Source organism: Capra hircus, chromosome 21 (genome assembly GCF_001704415.2).
Source record: "Capra hircus breed San Clemente chromosome 21, ASM170441v1, whole genome shotgun sequence".
In the NCBI taxonomy this organism is placed as follows: Eukaryota; Metazoa; Chordata; class Mammalia; order Artiodactyla; family Bovidae; genus Capra; species Capra hircus.
Window position 1 is genome coordinate 55,894,190 of NC_030828.1, and position 17,556 is coordinate 55,911,745.

General features: G+C 39.2%; 1 protein-coding gene across 1 annotated transcript in view; it reads right to left on the minus strand.

Annotated features, from left to right (window-relative positions):
• The window catches only part of CATSPERB (cation channel sperm associated auxiliary subunit beta), a 128,765-nt gene extending 112,095 nt beyond the window's left edge, over nt 1-16,670 (minus strand). Inside the window, exons 1-4 of the mRNA XM_013973131.2 lie at nt 16,592-16,670; nt 13,564-13,652; nt 10,965-11,105; nt 442-502 (exon numbers count right to left, since the gene is read on the minus strand). Coding sequence (XP_013828585.2) covers nt 442-502; nt 10,965-11,105; nt 13,564-13,652; nt 16,592-16,670 — 370 coding nt within the window. The remainder of the gene's footprint in view (nt 1-441; nt 503-10,964; nt 11,106-13,563; nt 13,653-16,591) is intronic.

Sequence of the window (17,556 nt, forward strand, 5' to 3'; positions counted from 1 at the left end):
TTTCTTTCTTTCCTTTAGGTATTTACAGTAGCATATGAACTAGGCTATCGCATCATACTTAATAATAGAGCCAACAGTAAAATAATATATTAAATTTTTAAATTAATGTTTCCATTTCATTAAAATTAATTGGCACCTGAATTTCTCAACACTATAAATTTTAAGTTCTAGAAAATGAGTCTACTTTAAATAAAGAATAATATAAGCTATGTATATCAGAACCATTCATCTATAATAAATTGCTGGATAAAACACAGCAAGCTCAGTTAAATTTGTGTTTCAGATGAATCACTAAATAACTTTTAGTAAAATGTATGTCCCAAATATTCCAGGAGACATTAACATGAGATAGCATAATTTTTAACATGATAAATGTTTTTTATTTGATAATTTTGGCAATCTATACCCATGAGTAAAATAATTAATTTAGATCACTCTTACCTGTATTTTTTGTGATGTTTTCTCTGGGAATATCAACCAACCAGTAAACCCGATCACTGTACTTGAATAAAGATGATGTGAGAAAACAGTGTCTTACAATGCTGATAGCAACACTTATTTTGGCATAGTCTACCCCATATTTAAAAACTAAAATTAAACAAAAACATCCAATGCAAATATCCTTTACCCAGAAATTTCACTCCTGGGAATTTAGCTTACATTATATTCACATATGTGTGAAATGTGTTCAAGGATGTTTTCATCATTACTTCTGATAGTACTAGAGTACTAGAGGATTGAAAATAACTAAAAAATAACTAAAGTATTAATTACATAAAGTTATATGTAAGAATATAGTCACAAAAAGGAACACGATACAGCCAAACTCAGGTAGCATAAAGCTGAAGCATTACTGGCTTATGTGTCAGAGGACAGAGCCTGCTGCTGACAGAAAATTTAGGAATTTAAGAGGAAAATACCAGGAGCAAGGAAACTGCAAAATACTGATCTAAGAGTTGAATATGAATGTAAGAGTTTGACCATAAAGAAGGTTAAGCACAGAAGAATTGATGCTTTCAAACTGTGATCCTGCAGAAGACTCTTGAGAGTCCCTTGGACAGCAAGGAGATCAAAACAGTCAATCCAAAAGAAAATCAACCCTGAATATTCATTCGAAGGACTGGTGCTGAAGCTGAAGCTCCAATATTTTGGCCACCTGATGGGAAACCCGACTCATTGGAAAATACACAGATGCTGGGAAAGACTGAGGGCAAGAGGAGAAGGGAGCGACAGAGAATGAAACAGTTGGATGGCATCACTGACTCAATGGACATGAGTTTGAGCAAACTCTGGGAGATGGTGAAGAACAGGGAAGCCTGGCATGCTGCAGTGCATGGGGTTGCAAAGAGTAGGACATGACTAAGCAACTGAACAACAACAGGAGTTAAATATAAATTCTTTCCAAATTCTTGGGCAACACAAGTGCAGGGGAGATCTTCAGAAGGCCATGTTTAAAAAAAAATCAGCAGTGGAAAATAAAAGAACTAAGTAGACATATTAGCTGCTGAAACCATAGGTAAGACCATTTGCAATTTGTGCCAGGGTGTCAGGGGACGTTCAACTTTAAGGAATCCAATATGTTGCACTTTTCTTCCTTTGTGTGCCATTTCTTAAGGATTCTTTGTTCCTTATCAGTTCCTATTCTGGGAACGAGTAGAGCTGCATGCAGTTCTCAGGACTGAGATACCAGGTACCTGCCTGGATTCTTCTCAGTGGCTCTCAATGACTCTTTTCAGCATCAGCAACCTTGTATGTATTAGACTATTCATTTTGTTGCAATTGATGGGATTTCATCCTTTGTAATGGCTGAGTAATCACTTTACTAAAGATAGATAAGCCTGCATTTCTGCTACTAAAATACACTTGTTTCACTAGAGACTTGGGTCCCCGTGTCTTTCTTTCTCTTTCTCTCTCTCTGGCTAATTCTCTGTAGCATAGAAACCTGTAGAGCTCACTCTCCTGCCCGTGATTTCATGACCTCTTCAAGAGGATGCCCTGTGCCTCCATGAGCGGTACAAGCCCTGTCCTAGGGCTTAAATATGAATTGGTTCTTTATTGGTTTCTGCATAACCCAGGGAATGCTAGCCTCTTTCTCTCTTTTGCTTTCTTATCATTGACTCTGGACCACCAGGTTCTGGTCCATTAAAGGACCGCAACACCAGGGCAATTAATAGCATTTTAGATCACCACCAACAAAAACAACAGCAAATTCTTATAAGAACATAGCAGAATCCAGAGTTGCTACAGCTTACTATTGTCAATGTCACTTTTCTATCAAAAATAACAGGATATGAAAAGAAACAGAAACATGTAACTAATACTTAGGTTAAAAAAAGATAAACCATAAACTGACACAGAATGAGTTCAGATATAGATGAAAACTTCAAAGAAGCTATTACAAATATGTGAAGAGATTTAAGGAAAATTTGTTAAGGAGGAAAAGGATAGGAAATCCAGTACCAAAATGAAAAATAAAATCATAAAACCAAGTGGAAATAATGAGGTTGAAAACTGTAACAGATAAAATATTAACTGTGTGTGTGTTAGTCACTCAGTCATGTCTGACACTTTGCGACCCTATGGACTATAGACCTCCAGGCTCCTCTGTCCAATGGATTTTTCAGCAAAGAGTATTGGAGTGGGTAGCCATTCCCTTCTCCAGGGGATCTTGCCAACCCGGGGATCAAACCTGGTCTCCTGCATTGCGGGCAGATTCTTTACCATCTGAGCCACCAGGGAAGTCCTGTCAATTTTCAGATACTATAAAAATTCAGTTGTTGAGGAAACTGAGGTACACTGACTTCCCCCAATCTCATGCCTCTGTTTGGCAGTCCACAGTCTAGCCCACACCCTCCTACTCTCAGTGGAATGAGTCACATGCAAGAAACCTTTTGCTATCGGGGAGGGTCTCAGGAGCCCTCCTGGTGTTGTAAGCTGTAGCAGCTCTGGCCTGTGCTGGGGGAGGCTGGGCAGGGTCAAGGGCTGTGGATGAGGGAGCAGGAGGAAGGGTGTGGTTGGAAATGGCAAAAGAAAGAATAAGTGAACTTAAATATATAACAACTGAGATTATTCAGTCTGAAATAGGGATAAAATGATTAAAGGAAAATAGATGGAGCTATAGAGATCTGTTCAGTTCAGTGCAGTTCAGTTCAGTCGCTCAGTCGTGTCCGACTCTTTGCGACCCCATGAATCACAGCATGCCAGGCCTCCCTGTCCATCACCATCCCCCGGAGTTCACTCAGACTCATGTCCATCGAGTCGGTGATGCCATCCAGCCATCTCATCCTCTGTCATCCCCTTCTCCTCCTGCCCTCAATCCCTCCCACCATCAGAGTCTTTTCCAATGAGTCAACTCTTCACATGAGGTGGCCAAAGTATTAGAGCTTCAGCTTTAGCATCATTCCTTCCAAAGAAATCCCAGGGTTGATCTCCTTCAGAATAGACTGGTTGGATCTCCTTGCAGTCCAAGGGACCCTCAAGAATCTTCTCCAACACCACAGCTCAAAAGCATCAATTCTTCAGCGCTCAGCCTTCTTCACAGTCCAACTCTCACATCCATACATGACCACAGGAAAAACCATAGCCTTGACTAGACGGACCTTAGTTGGCAAAGTAATGTCTCTGCTTTTGAATATGCTATCTAGGTTGGTCATAACTTTTCTTCCAAGGAGTAAGTGTCTTTTAATTTCATGGCTGCAATCACCATCTGCAGTGATTTTGGAGCCCAAGAAAATAAAGTCTGACACTGTTTCCACTGTTTCCCTATCTATTTCCCACGAAGTGATGGGACCAGATGCCATGATCTTTGTTTCCTGCATGTTGAGCTTTAAACCAACTTTTTCACTCTCTACTTTCACTTTCATCAAGAGGCTTTTTAGTTCCACTTCACTTTCTGCCATAAGGGTGGTGTCATCTGCATATCTGAGGTGATTGATATTTCTCCCGGTGATCTTGATTCCAGCTTGTGTTTCTTCCAGTCCAGCGTTTCTCATGATGTACTCTGCATATAAGTTAAATAAACAGGGTGACAATATACAGCCTTGACATACTCCTTTTCCTATTTGGAACCAGTCTGTTGTTCCATGTCCATTTCTAACTGTTGCTTCCTGACCTGCATACAGATTTCTCAAGAGGCAGGTTAGGTGGTCTGGTATTCCCATCTCTTTCAGAATTTTCCACATAGAGATCTGTGGGTTGATAAAATATTTTCCAAAATGTGCCCAATTGAGCTTTTGGTTCAAGATGGTGGAGTAGAAAAACATGTCCTCATCTCCTCCTGTGAGAGCACCAAAATTGCAACTAGCTATTGAATAACCACCAACAGGAGGACACTGAAACCCACCAAAAAACATACCCCATGTCCAAATAAAAAGAAGAAGCTGCAGCAAGATGGTAGGAGGTGTGCAATCATGATAAAATCAAATCCCATACAGGCCAGTTGGGTGATCCACAGACTGAAGAACAATAATACCAAAGAAGTTCTTGCACTATTGTGAAGGTTCTGAACCCCACTATTGTGAAGGCTGGGAAGCCTGGCAATCTGACAAAGGGACTGGGAATCCTCAGGAATCTGGCCTTGAGGGCCAGTGGGTTTTGATTGCAGGCCTTCCAGAGGACTGGGGGAAACAGAGATTCCAGTCTTTGAGGGCACAAACAAAATTTTGGTGCAGCAACACTCAGAGGAGAGGAGCAGTGACTCCGCACGAGACTAAACCAAAACTACTTGCTAGTGTTGGAGGGCCTCCTGTAGGGGCCTGGGTCAACAGGGGCTTACCACAGGGACGGGGGCACTGAAAGGTCTCCCTTGGCATAAACCCTCTTGGAGTTCACCATTAACCCTACCATAGAGCCTATAGACCCCAGAGCTGGGTCACCTCAGGCCAAACAACTACCAGGGAGGGAGTGCAACCCCACCTATTAGCAGATAATTGGATTAAAACTACCGAGCAAGGCCCTGCCCACCAGAGCAAGACCCAGTTTTCCCCAGTCCCTCCCATCAAGAAGCTTACACAAGCCTCTTAGCCTCATCCATTAGAGGGCTGACAGAAGAAGCAGAAGAAGCATAGTTTCACAGCAGCTGAAACAAAAACCATATCACAGAAAGTTAATCACTATGAAAAAAGCAGAAAGTTTTGTCACAGATGAAGGGGTAAGCTAAAATCCCAGAAAAACAACTAAATGAAATAGAGATAGGCAACCTTCCAGAAAAAGAATTCAGAATAATGATAGTGAAGATGATCCAGGATCTTGGGAGAAGCATGGAGGCAAAGTTCGAGAAGATGCAAGCAATGTTTACCAAAGACCTAAAAGAACTAGAGAACAGACAAACAGAGATGAATAATACATTAGAAAGAATCCATAGCAGAATAACTGAGGCAGAAGAACGGATAAATGACCTGAAGGACAAAATGGTGGAAATCACTGCCATGGAACAGAATATAGAAAAAAGAATGAAAACAGCCTAAGAGACCTCTGATAACACTAAATGCACCAACATTCGCATTATAGGCTCCCAGATGGAGAAGAGAGAGAGAAAGAACCTGAGAAAATATCTGAAGAGATAATATCTGAAAACTTTCCTAACATAGGAAAGGAAATAGTCAACCAAGCCCAGGAAGCACAGAGAGTCCCAGGAAGGATAAACCCAAGGAGAAACAAACTGAAACACATAGTAATAAAACTGACAAAAATTAAATGCAGAGATAAAATATTAAAAGGAACAAGGGAAAAATGACAAATAATATACAAGGGAACTCCCATCAGGTTATCAGCTGATTTCTCAACAGAAACTCTACAAGCCAGAAGGGAATGACATGATATATTTAAAGTGATGAAAGGGAAGAACCTACAACCACAGATTCTCTACCCAGCAAGACTCTCCTTCAGATTTGATCAAGAAATCAAAAGTTTTCCAGACAAGCAGAAGTTAAGAGAATTCAGCACCACCAAACCAGCTTTACAACAAATGCTAAAGAAGCTTCTCCAGGCAGGAAATACAGGAGAAGGAAAAGATCTACAGAAAATAAACCCCAAGCAATTAAGAAAACAGTAATAGGGTCATACATATTGACAATTACCTTAAATGTAAATGGATTAAATGCACCAATCAAAAGATATAGACTGGCTGGGTGGATGAAAACATGTGGATGTATGCACTTCCACTTACCACATCACTCTGCTTGACAACCCCCAGATTGTATGTAATCATTTTATATTGTTAAGTTAATCATGTTCCCATTATGGCTTGCAATTGTAATAATCTTTTATTTTTTGTCTGGCTATTGATTGTGAAAACTGATAAACATCTTTTACTATTGTGAAAAAAAAAAAATGCCCAGTTAGAGTCCCAGGCAGGAAAAGAGAGAAAGGGGCAGAACATTTCTTTGGAGACCTAGTGGCTGAAAACTTTTGAAATTTTGTAAACTTACAATCCAAATAGCCTAGAGAATCTCAATTAGAGTAAATACAAAGAGAGCATCTTAAAAGCACTAACAGGAAAATGCCACATTACATACAGGGGGCAATAACAAAATTAACAGTTGACTTCTCATTCAGGAAAAGTGATGTCAGGTGACATATTCAAAATGCAGAATGACATATTTAAAATGCTTAAAGCAAATGAAATCACTCAGAAATTCTACATCTTACAAAATAATCTTTCAAAAATTAGAGTGACCACTAAAAACCTACTAGAATTTATAAGTGAGTTCACTATGTTTTCAGGATATCAGATACAACAATTAATTGTATTTTTTATATACTTGCAAAGAACAATCTGGAAATGAGAATAAGAAAGCAATTCTCTTTACAACAGCATCAAAAAGAAGGAAACATTAGAAATAAATTTAACAAAAGAAGTGCAAAACTTATACTCTGAAAACAACAAAACATTGTTGAAAGAAATTCGAGAAAACCTAAATAAATGGAAAGAATCCAGCTTGTTCATCTGGAAGTTCTTGGTTCATATACTGTTGAAGCCTAGCTTGAAGGATTTCGAACATTACCTTGCTAGGATGTGAAATGAATGCAACTGTGCAGTAGTTTGAACATTCTTTGGCATTGCTCTTCTTTGGGATTGGAATGAAAACTGACTTTTCCAGTCCTGTGGCCACTGCTGAATTTTCCAAGTTTGCTGATATATTGAGTGAAGCACTTTAACAGCATCATCTTTTAGGATTTGAAATAGCTCAGCTGGAATTCCATCACCTCCACTGCTTTTGTTTGCTTCCTAGGGTTCACTTGATTTCACACTCCAAGATGTCTGGCTCTAAGTGAGTGACCACATCATCAGGGTTATCTGGGTCATTAAGACCTTTTTTTGTCTAGTTCTTTTGTATATTCTTGCCATCTCTTCTTAATCTCTTCTGCTTCAGTTAGGTCCTTGCCATTTATGTCCTTTATCATGCCCATCCTTGCATGAAATATCCCCTTGATATCTCCAATTTTCATTTTATTTCTTAAAATTTTCATTTCTTAATTTTTTCATTTTTGCTTGAGCTCTGTCTTTGTTGCTGCACACAGGCTTTCTCTAGTTCTGACAAGCAGGGCCCACTCTCTAGATGTGGTGCCTTGGGTTCTCATTGTGCGGCTTCACTTCTTATGGAGCATGGGCTCTAGGGCCCATGGGCTTCAGCAGGTGTGACTCTAGGGGTCTAGCTGCTGCTGCTGCTGCTAACTCACTTCAGTAGTATCCAACTCATAGCGACCCCATGGACTGCAGCCCATCAGACTCCTCCGTCCCTGGGATTCTCCAGGCAAGAACACTGGAGTGGGTTGCCATTGCCTTCTCCGAGGGGCCTAGAGCTCAGGCTAAATAGTTATGGGCTTAGTTGCTCTGCAGCATGTGGGATCTTTCTGGACCAAGGATTAAACCAGGGTCCCCTGCATTGGCAGGCAGATTGCTAACCACTAGGCCACTGGTGGCTCAGACGGTAAAACGTCTGCCTACAATGCGGAAGACCTGGGTTTAATCCCTGGGTCGGGAAGATCCTCTGGAGAAGGAAATGGCAACCCACTCCAGCACTCTTGCCTGGAAAATCCCATGGACAGAGGAGCATGGTAGGCTGCTACAGTCCATGGGACCGCAAAGAGTCGGACACGACTGAGTGACTTCACTCACTCACTCAGGCCACAAAAGAAGTCCTTCCGATTTTCTTGAAGCAGTCTCTAGTCTTTCCCATTCTACTGGTTTCCTCTATTTCTTTGCATTGTTCATTTAAGAAGGCCTTCTTATCTCTCCTTGCTATTCTCTGGAATGCTGCATTTAGTTGTGTATGGTGGTGGTGGTGGTTTAGTTGCTAAGTCATGCCCGATGCTTGCAACCCCATGGACTGCAACCTGCCAGGCTCCTCTGTCCATGGGATTTCCTAAGCAAGAATAGTGGAGTGGGTTGCCATTTCTTTCTCCAGGGGATATTCCCTGACCCAGGGATCAGACCTGGGACTCCTGCATTGCAGGCAGTCTCTTTACCAACTGAACCACCAGGGATGCCCCAGTTGGGTGTATCTTTCCCTTTCTCCATTGTCTTTCACTTCTCTTCTTTTCTCATATATTTGTAAAGCCTCCTCAGACAACCAGTTTGCCTTCTTAGATTTCTGTTTTGGGGATGACTCTGGTTACTGCCTCCATTAGAATGTTACAAACCTTCATCCATAGTTCTTCAGGTACTCTGTCTATCAGATCTAATCCCTTGAATCCATTCAGCACCTCCACTATATAATCAAGGGATTTTATTTAGGTCATACCTGAATAGCTTACTGGTCTTCCCTACTTTCTTCAATTTAAGTCTGAATTTGTCAATAAGACGCTTATGATCTAAGCCACAGTTAGCTCCAGGTCTTGCTTTTGCTGTTTGTCTAGAGCTTCTCCATCTTTGGGTGCAAAGAACATAATCAATCTGATTTCAGTATTGACCATCTGGTGATATCCATGTGTAGAGTCATCACTTGGGTTATTGGAAAAGGGTGTTTGCTATGACGAGTGTATATTCTTGACTAAACTCTTTTAGCCTTTGCCCTGCTTCATTTTGTACTCCAAAGCCAATCTTGCCTGCTGTTCCATGTATCTCTTGACTTTTTACTTTTGCATTCCAATCCTCTATGATGAAAAGAACATTTTTTTTTTTTTTTTTTGGTGTTAGTTCTAGATGTTGTTTTGGGTCTTTATATGACCAGTCAACTTCAGCCTCTTTGACATCAGTGGTTGGGCCTGGACTTGAATTACTGTGATGTTGAGTGGTTTGCCTTGGAAATGAAGTGAGATCATTCTGTCATTTTTGAGATTGCACCCAACTACTGCATTTCAGACTCTTTTGTTGACTATGAGGGTTACTCCATTTCTTCTAAGGGATTTTTGCCCACAGTAGTAAATATAATGGTCATCTGAATTAAATTTGCCTGTTCCCGTCCATTTTAGTTCACGGATTCCTAAGATGTTCACTCTTGCCATCTCATCTTGCCAGTGAACTCAATGTTCACTGCTTGACCACATCCAGTTTACCTTGATTAATGAACCTAACTTTCAGGTTCCTATGCAATATTGTTCTTTAGAGCATCAGACTTTACTTACCCAACCAGACAAACCCACAACTGACTGTCATTTCCACTTTGGCCCACCCACTTCATTCTTTCTGGAGCAATTCATAATTGCCCTCTACTCTTCCCCAGTAGCATATTGGACACCTTCCAACCTAGGGGGCTTATCTTCTGGTGTCATATCTTTTTGCCTTTTCTTACTGTTCATGGAGTTCTTGTGGCAAGACTGTGGAGTGGTTTGGCATTTTCTGCTGCAGTGGACCACATTTTGTCAGAACTCTTCACTATAACCTGTCTTGGGTGGCCCTGCAGAGCATGGCTCATAGCTTCATCGAGTTATGTAAGCCTCTTTGCCATGACAAGGCTATGATCCATGAAGGAGATCATAATATAATTTGTCACTGAAAAGGATTATGTACTGATATATGCTATCACATGATGAACCTTGAAAATATTATGATAACTGAAGGAAGCCATTCACAAAATACTGCATATTATACAGTTTCATTTACATGAAATGTTCAAATAAGCAAATCCAGAGAGACAGAAAGTATATTAGTGGTTGCTTAATACTGGGGAGCAGAAAGTGTAATGGGGAGTGACTGTCAATGGGTATGGGCTGTCTTTTTGGAAATGGTGAAAGTGTTCTAATATTAGATAGTAGTGATGGCTGCACTCTGTGAATTACTAAGAACCATTTAATTGTACACTTTAGGCAAATTGTATGGCATGTAAATTATATCTTACTAAAGTTGCTACCCTCCCTCCTTCCCCCCCAAAAATGAAATAAAGACATTTTCAAAGGAAAAAAAACATCCAGAGAATTAATTGCTAGTACACCTGCTCTGTCGGAGAAGGCAATGGCACCCTACTCCAGCACTCTTGCTTGGAAAATCCCATGGATGGAGGAGCCTGGTGGGCCACAGTCCATGGAGTCGCTAAAAGTCGGACACAACTGAGTGACTTCACTTTCGCTTTTCACTTTCATGCATTGGAGAAGGAAATGGCAACCCACTCCAGTGTTCTTGCCTGGAGAATCCCAGGGACAGGGGAGCCTCGTGGGCTGCCATCTATGGGGTCACACAGAGTCGGACACGACTGAAGCGACTTAGCAGCAGTAGCAGCAACACACCTGCTCTGTAAGAAATGCTAAAAGTTCTTCGTTGTTGAAGGAATATGACACCAGATGGCAACTTATACTTACAGAAAAGAATGAAGGGCAGTGGAAATAATGAATATGTGAATAAAAAATATGAATCTTTTTCTTTTCTTAATTTCTTAAAAGAATATGACTGTTTAAAGTTAAAAAGTATAGCAATGTATTATTGGACTTAAACCATATTGCCAGATTAGCTGTTTTTAAAAACACATGCTAAAAGGAACAGTATTCTTGTTAATAATATATCACAGAATAAAATAAAATGTAATTACCAAAGTTAAATTAAAGTGGAAGATCCCCGTGTATGTACTATTTATGATTTCCAGGCTGGGAGCAAGTCCTGCTGATGTGAATATGCTGAGAAACTCCTTTGTAGTAAACTCAAGTTCAGATTGGAAAAAACACTGGATTTCCTTTGGGAAAAACAAAAACAAGTAGTGACAATTTAATGAAGGGAAGCGTGTTTTATATTAATTTAAAAGTGAGGAGAAATCTGTGAAAAGTAAATGCTGCTAAAGATTACTATCTCTAGTAATTCTAGTATTTAACTTCAAAAAATCTATTTTGAAAAGTACATTTTTCAAAAGTCAGTAAGCTATTATGCTAGTGTCATAACAGATTTCAATCCATCCTATAATAATATTTTCTGTCATAGAAATGGTCATAAAGTTGTTATATTTAATAAACGTAGAATCAAAGCCTAATGCTATCACATGTAGAAATTTCTATTTTATTAACATCATTATTTTGTGTCTAAATAAAGAAGAAGCAAGTGTATGAAGCAAAATCATTTCACTGCATTTTTATTGAATATTTCCCAGTTGTGAGAAGGTAAATGAAAAGGTAGTGATCATAAATGGATTTTCTTGAAAATCAATATAGATAAGACTAGCTTCATCTCATTTGGTTCTCCTAATAGAGGTCACTTTGGGCGAGTTACCTATCTGAATTTCAGTTTTCCTATCTATAAAATGAGGAAACATTCATTCCAAGGATATTTACCAAGCCCTTACCATGAAGCAGGCAGTGTCATTGGTGCTGGGGAAACAGAAGTGAACAAAACAGGCAAAAATCCTTGACCTAGTGGAATTTGTATACTAAGGGGGTTAACCGGGAGATAAACCCAAACACAAAGGTGCTATCACTTCTCCACAATTTATTGCTGTTAAGATGGTATATAAGCTCCAAATTCTAAGCACCACTTTGAGTTACTCATCACTGAGTTCTCCTATGCATATGTGCATTGCATGTGTAAATAAACTTTTCTCTATTTTTGGCTGTGCCCTGCAGCTTGCAGGATCTTAGTTCCCCAACCAGGGATTGAGCCCAGGCCATGGCAGTAAAAGTGCTGAGTCCTAACCACTGGGCTGCCAGGGAATTCCCAAAGTTCATATTTATCTCCTGCTTAATCTGTCTTTTGTCAGTTTATTTTACAGACCCCAGCCACAGAACCTAAGAGGGGAGGTTCAGTACTTCCCTATAGTGATTAAATATTATAATGAACATGAAAATGCTTAGAAAAATGCCCGACACACATTAATACTTTATAAATGTTAACTATTATTTCTACTAATTCCTCTTCTAGAACTGTGCTGTGATGTGCTTAATCTCTCAGTCATATCTGACTCTTTTTGACCCCATGGACTGTAGCCCACCAGGCTCCTCTGTCCATGGAATTCTCCAGGCAAGAATACTGGAGTGGGTTGCCATGCTCTCCTCCAGAGGATCTTTGCAACCCAGGGATTCGATTCAGGTCTCGCGTACTGAGGTGGATCCTTTACTGACTGATCCATGAGGGAAGCCCCTTCTAGAACTAGCACATTACAACTATTCAAAAACTAGGCTATAATTCGCCTTCACAAAGGACAAAACTGAAGATTAGGGAGGTTAGGTAACCTGCCCTAGGCCACACAGCCCATGTACGGTAGAATCAAAATTTGACCCCAGTTCTGTAAGTCTCTCTCTAGAGCCCATTTCTTTTCTAAAATATGTGCTCAGAGACTCAGTCATGTCTGACTCTTTGCAACCCCATGAACTGTAGCCCTCCAGGCTCTTCTGTCCATGGGCTTTCCCAGGCAAGAATACTGGAGTGAGTTGTCATTTCCTTCTTCATTACCCATATTTAATTACAAACAGCAAAGACATGTGTGACTCAAAGGGCATGAACTTCATAAGAGCTGTAAATAATAAATTAAATATATGTTTGGCATATCAAGAAGGAATGGGGAACTAAGCCAAAGTAGACTTTAGGATAAATGTATTTGTCCTTATGGAGCATTTTTCGTTGTGTTCTTTTGTATTTATCATGGATTTTTAGACAGTCTGTGCAATTTTCATTAACTTATATGTTTGTTAGCATTTACTTCATGACTATCTTAACAACAATTTATTTTGCTGTGCTTTTTAAACTATGCCATTATTTGAATCAAATGAATCAAATAACCCTTACCCAAAATGACAACTGCAATGTGGTACTTGTTATGAAAGGAAAAGATTCTTTCCCAAGTTCATGTGAGGCAATGTCCTTTCTCTAACAGGCTACATCTGTCAAACTTCAAATGAACAAATCAGATTCATGAAAAATGAAGATTGTTACAGCCAATCTTTTTTTTAAAAGAGGAAGGAGTCATTAAAAAAAAAAAAAAGAAAGTAAACTACCGAGGGAGTTCAATGGCTAAATGAAATATTTCACTTGATCCAAGGGAAATGAAATAGAAAGGATAGAAAGGATAATTATTTATATTTAATTTCACCTCCTGAAGCCTGAAAATAGAAGATATTTGAAAAGAGTACAGTGCTACTGGTTTCACATTTGGACTTAAAAGGAGTACAAGGGATTGTAAAACACCTGCCATTAGTAATGGACCTTACCAAGTCATCAGAGGAAAGATACAATTTGATCATTTCATCCTTTGGGGGAATCCCTTCACTATCACAAGCAAAGCGTCCCTCTGTGTCACCTAAATAGTACAAACACATATATGTATATTTTATGTCATTAATGAAGAATTTCCATTAAAACAATTTTAAACAGGAAATATTTTTAAAAGAATAAAAATTATAATTGTATATTTTAAATTCACATCACTCTAGATAAAGTTAATGTCCCATTTTTTCATTTTAAAGATACAATTGCTGTTGTTCTTCAGGTGCTAAGTCATGTTCAATTCTTTGTGACCCCTTGGACTGCAGCATGCCACGCTTCCCTGTCCTTCACTATCTCCCTGAGTTTGCTCAGACTCATGCCTGTTGAGTCAGTGATGCCATCCAACCACCTCATCCTCTGTCACCCTCTTCTCTTCCTTCCCTCAATCTTTCCTGCATCAGGGTCTTTCCCAATGAGTCGGCTCTGTGCCTCAGGTAGCCAAAGTATTGGAGTTTCAGCATCAGTCCTTCCAATGAATATTCAGGGTTGATTTCCTTTAGGATTGACTAGTTTGATCCCCTTGCAGTCCAAGGGACTCCCCAAGGGTTTTCTCCATTTGCCAACAAAGGTCCGTCTAGTCAAGGCTATGGTTTTTCCAGTGGTCATGTATGGATGTGAGAGTTGGACTATGAAGAAAGCTGGGAGTGAAGAATTTGATGCTTTTAAACTGTGGTGTTGGAGAAGACTCTTGAGGGTCCCTTGGACTGCAAGGAGATCCAACCAGTCTATTCTGAAGGAGATCAGCCCTGGGATTTCTTTGGAAGGAATGATGCTAAAGCTGAAACTCCAGTACTTTGGCCACCTCATGAGAAGAGTTGACTCATTGGAAAAGACTCTGATGCTGGGAGGGATCGGGGGCAGGAGGAGAAAGGGATGACAGAGGATGAGATGGCTGGATGGCATCACTGACTCGATGGACGTGAGTCTGAGTGAACTCCGGGAGTTGGTGATGGACAGGGAGGCCTGGCATGCTGAGATTCATGAGGTCACAAGGAGTCGGACATGACTGAGCGACTGAACTGAACTGAACTGAAAATGTTAAAGCTAGTTTTGAAAACTAATTTCAAAAGCATCAGTTCTTAGGTGCTCAGCCTCCTATTTATGGACCAACTTTCTTATCCATGCATGATACTGGAAAAATCAGAACCTTGTCAGCAAAGAGATGTTTCTGCTTTTTAATATGCTGTCTAGCTTTGTCATGGCTTTCCTTCCAAGGAGCAAGCATCTTTTAATTTCATGGCCGCAGTCACCATCAGCAGTGATTTTGGAGTCCAGAAAAATAAAGTCTGTCACTGTTTCCACATTTTCCCCTTCTATTTGCCATGAAGTGACGGGACCAGATGCCATAATCTTAGTTTTTTTAATGTTGAGTTTTAAGCCATTAGTCTATGCTGTGTTTGGAACTGAGGCTAGTTCTACACTGAGATATTTTTTCCTCAATTGCAACAGTCCCTGACTAAACTGTGGTATTACAGCTTTAAATACTGTCCGGCTCTGGCTTTCTTTGGCAGAATGAAGTTAAAGCCAGATGCAGCAAAGTACTGAAGCCCATCATAGATAAGGCTAGATGAAGAGTGACTACAGACATCTTTTATAATAAGCATGGGTTTTGGTGGTATACAATGGCAAAATACTTTTTAAAAAACTGTTTAATTTAAAGCTGAGTTAGGGATTTTTTAATATCATATTTGAAAGTGTTTTTAGATTTTCTGATCTTTTTGAAATGAAAAATGGCTGTCAGGAATATACTGACAGTTTCAAAAAAGTAAATCAGGACTCAATATGTCCTTTCAAACTGTAGGTTCATTTGAACAAGGAACATGAAATCAAATACCTTTAAAAGTGCATGCTGTGGAAAGAGTATTTTGAATATCGGTAGTGGGAAATGTTTATATTAATATGTGATTTTGTTGTAGGAAATCTCATAAATATATCACCTATAATTAATGCCATATCTGTAATACTCTAGAAATTTTAAATGGAATTTTTACTTAGTTTAAATATCTCAAATGAAATTTCAATAAAGTTTGAAACTATTTAAATGCAAAAAATCTGATATACAGAAAGATGGAAGCTTGCTAAAATTTTTCAATAAAAACCTTTACAAAGTTGAAAGATGGGATTGAAAAATCGCTTATCCTTAGATCACTTTTCCTTGTGCTGTCTTTGTGGGATACTCTTCCACATGCCTGCATAGACATTTGGGGGACCCATATATATTGCTATCTTTCCTGCAGTGTTTTCTCTGACTCCATCCTGTGCCCAGTTGGAAGTATATACTCTTTCTTCTCCAAAGTTTCATAAGTTTGCCAGTGACTCTGTAATCTTTGCTTATATCCATATTTGTGTAATATCTAGTAGATATAGGAAATAGAACTGATTCACTCCACAACTCATCCAATTCTGCAACACATCCATGTGTAGAAGAGAGCCTGAAGTGTCTCCATACACTCAGTCAACAATTTTTTTGAGCATCTACTATATTCCAATTTCAGATACTACAGAAGCTATACAATCTGCACAAATAGAGGTGGATTTGTCTTATTCCTTTTATAAAGTTTAACACCATCAAAATCCTATTCATCAATTTGATCCATGCATTAATTTCAGAAAATTCTCAGATTATTAGCCTATAACTCATTTACAATTCATCTTACATGTAACCATTCATGGGGGAAAAATCAAAAAGATCTATCCAAATAATCCAAGCTTTGTAAATATAAAATGCTCCTTAAAATTTAAATATTGTATGACTTGCAAGTAATGAAATGCTATAGCTAAAGAAAAGTCCCAATGTGCACAGTGATATTATTAGAAACCTCTACTACAATAGATAGTACCCAGGAAAAACTGGAAGATAAGGTAAAGAAGAAGTGCTAAAAGAAAAAAACTGTTAGTGTTAGTGAGGAAAGGCCATAAAGGGGAACCTGAGGACCTTTTCTCTATTTTAGACAGTAAGAGTCTGAAACCTACCTTTATTATATGTTATTCCTGATGAAAAGTCAAACGTGTTCAAAAGTAAAATCAGAACATGTAAATATGGCAATTCCATCTGTTAGAAGAAACAAGAATTGTTTTCATTCATTTACTCTGAACATACTTTTTAGTCCCTTTTGCTATAAACAACAGCATAGTAAAGAAAACATCTCTCTTTTGAATTAAAAATATTTCTCATTATGTGATAAAAGCAGGAAACAATGGACTAAATTCTACACTTACTCCTTAGGTGGTGAGAAAGATATTTATAAATAAAATTATTGTAAACTAAAGAGCTGTGACTCAGCTTTTTCTGCAATCCATGTAACTGTTAGAGAGGTGTGATTAATTCTACAGCTGTATAAAACACAACCTGACTTGATAAAGACTCTGGGGATGATATAGTTGTCCTTGATCTAAAATTCTGACTGCAATGCTCTTGAAAGAGACAACCCACATGACTCCTAAGCATCCCTGCACATCCTTACTGGGTACCAAGAATGCAAGGCCCTTTTCTCAGGGTTGTGTTTGCAGCAAACAACCTTGAAGGAAGAGGTAACATCTTCCCTGGACAAGCACAGGCTTGTTTCCATGAAGAATCTCCCAGCCTCGGTGTTATTCTGTAATGCACACCACTGTGTGTTAGCAAGTATCTGTTACGGGCCAAACTGTTTCCCACCCACCAAATTCATATGCTGAAGTCCCAAGCCCCACATATATCAGAATGTGGTCATATTTGGAGATGGGTGTCTTTACAGAAGTAATTAAGCTAAAATGAAATCATTAGGGTAGGCACTAATCCAACATGACTTGTGTCTTTATAAAAAGGGAAAATCTTGGACACACACTCATACAGAGGGAAGATGATGTGAAGACACTGGGAGAAGGCAGCCATCTACAAGCCAAGGTGAGAGGCCTGGAACGGTTCCTTCCTTGTGGCTCTCAAAGGGAACCAACTCTGC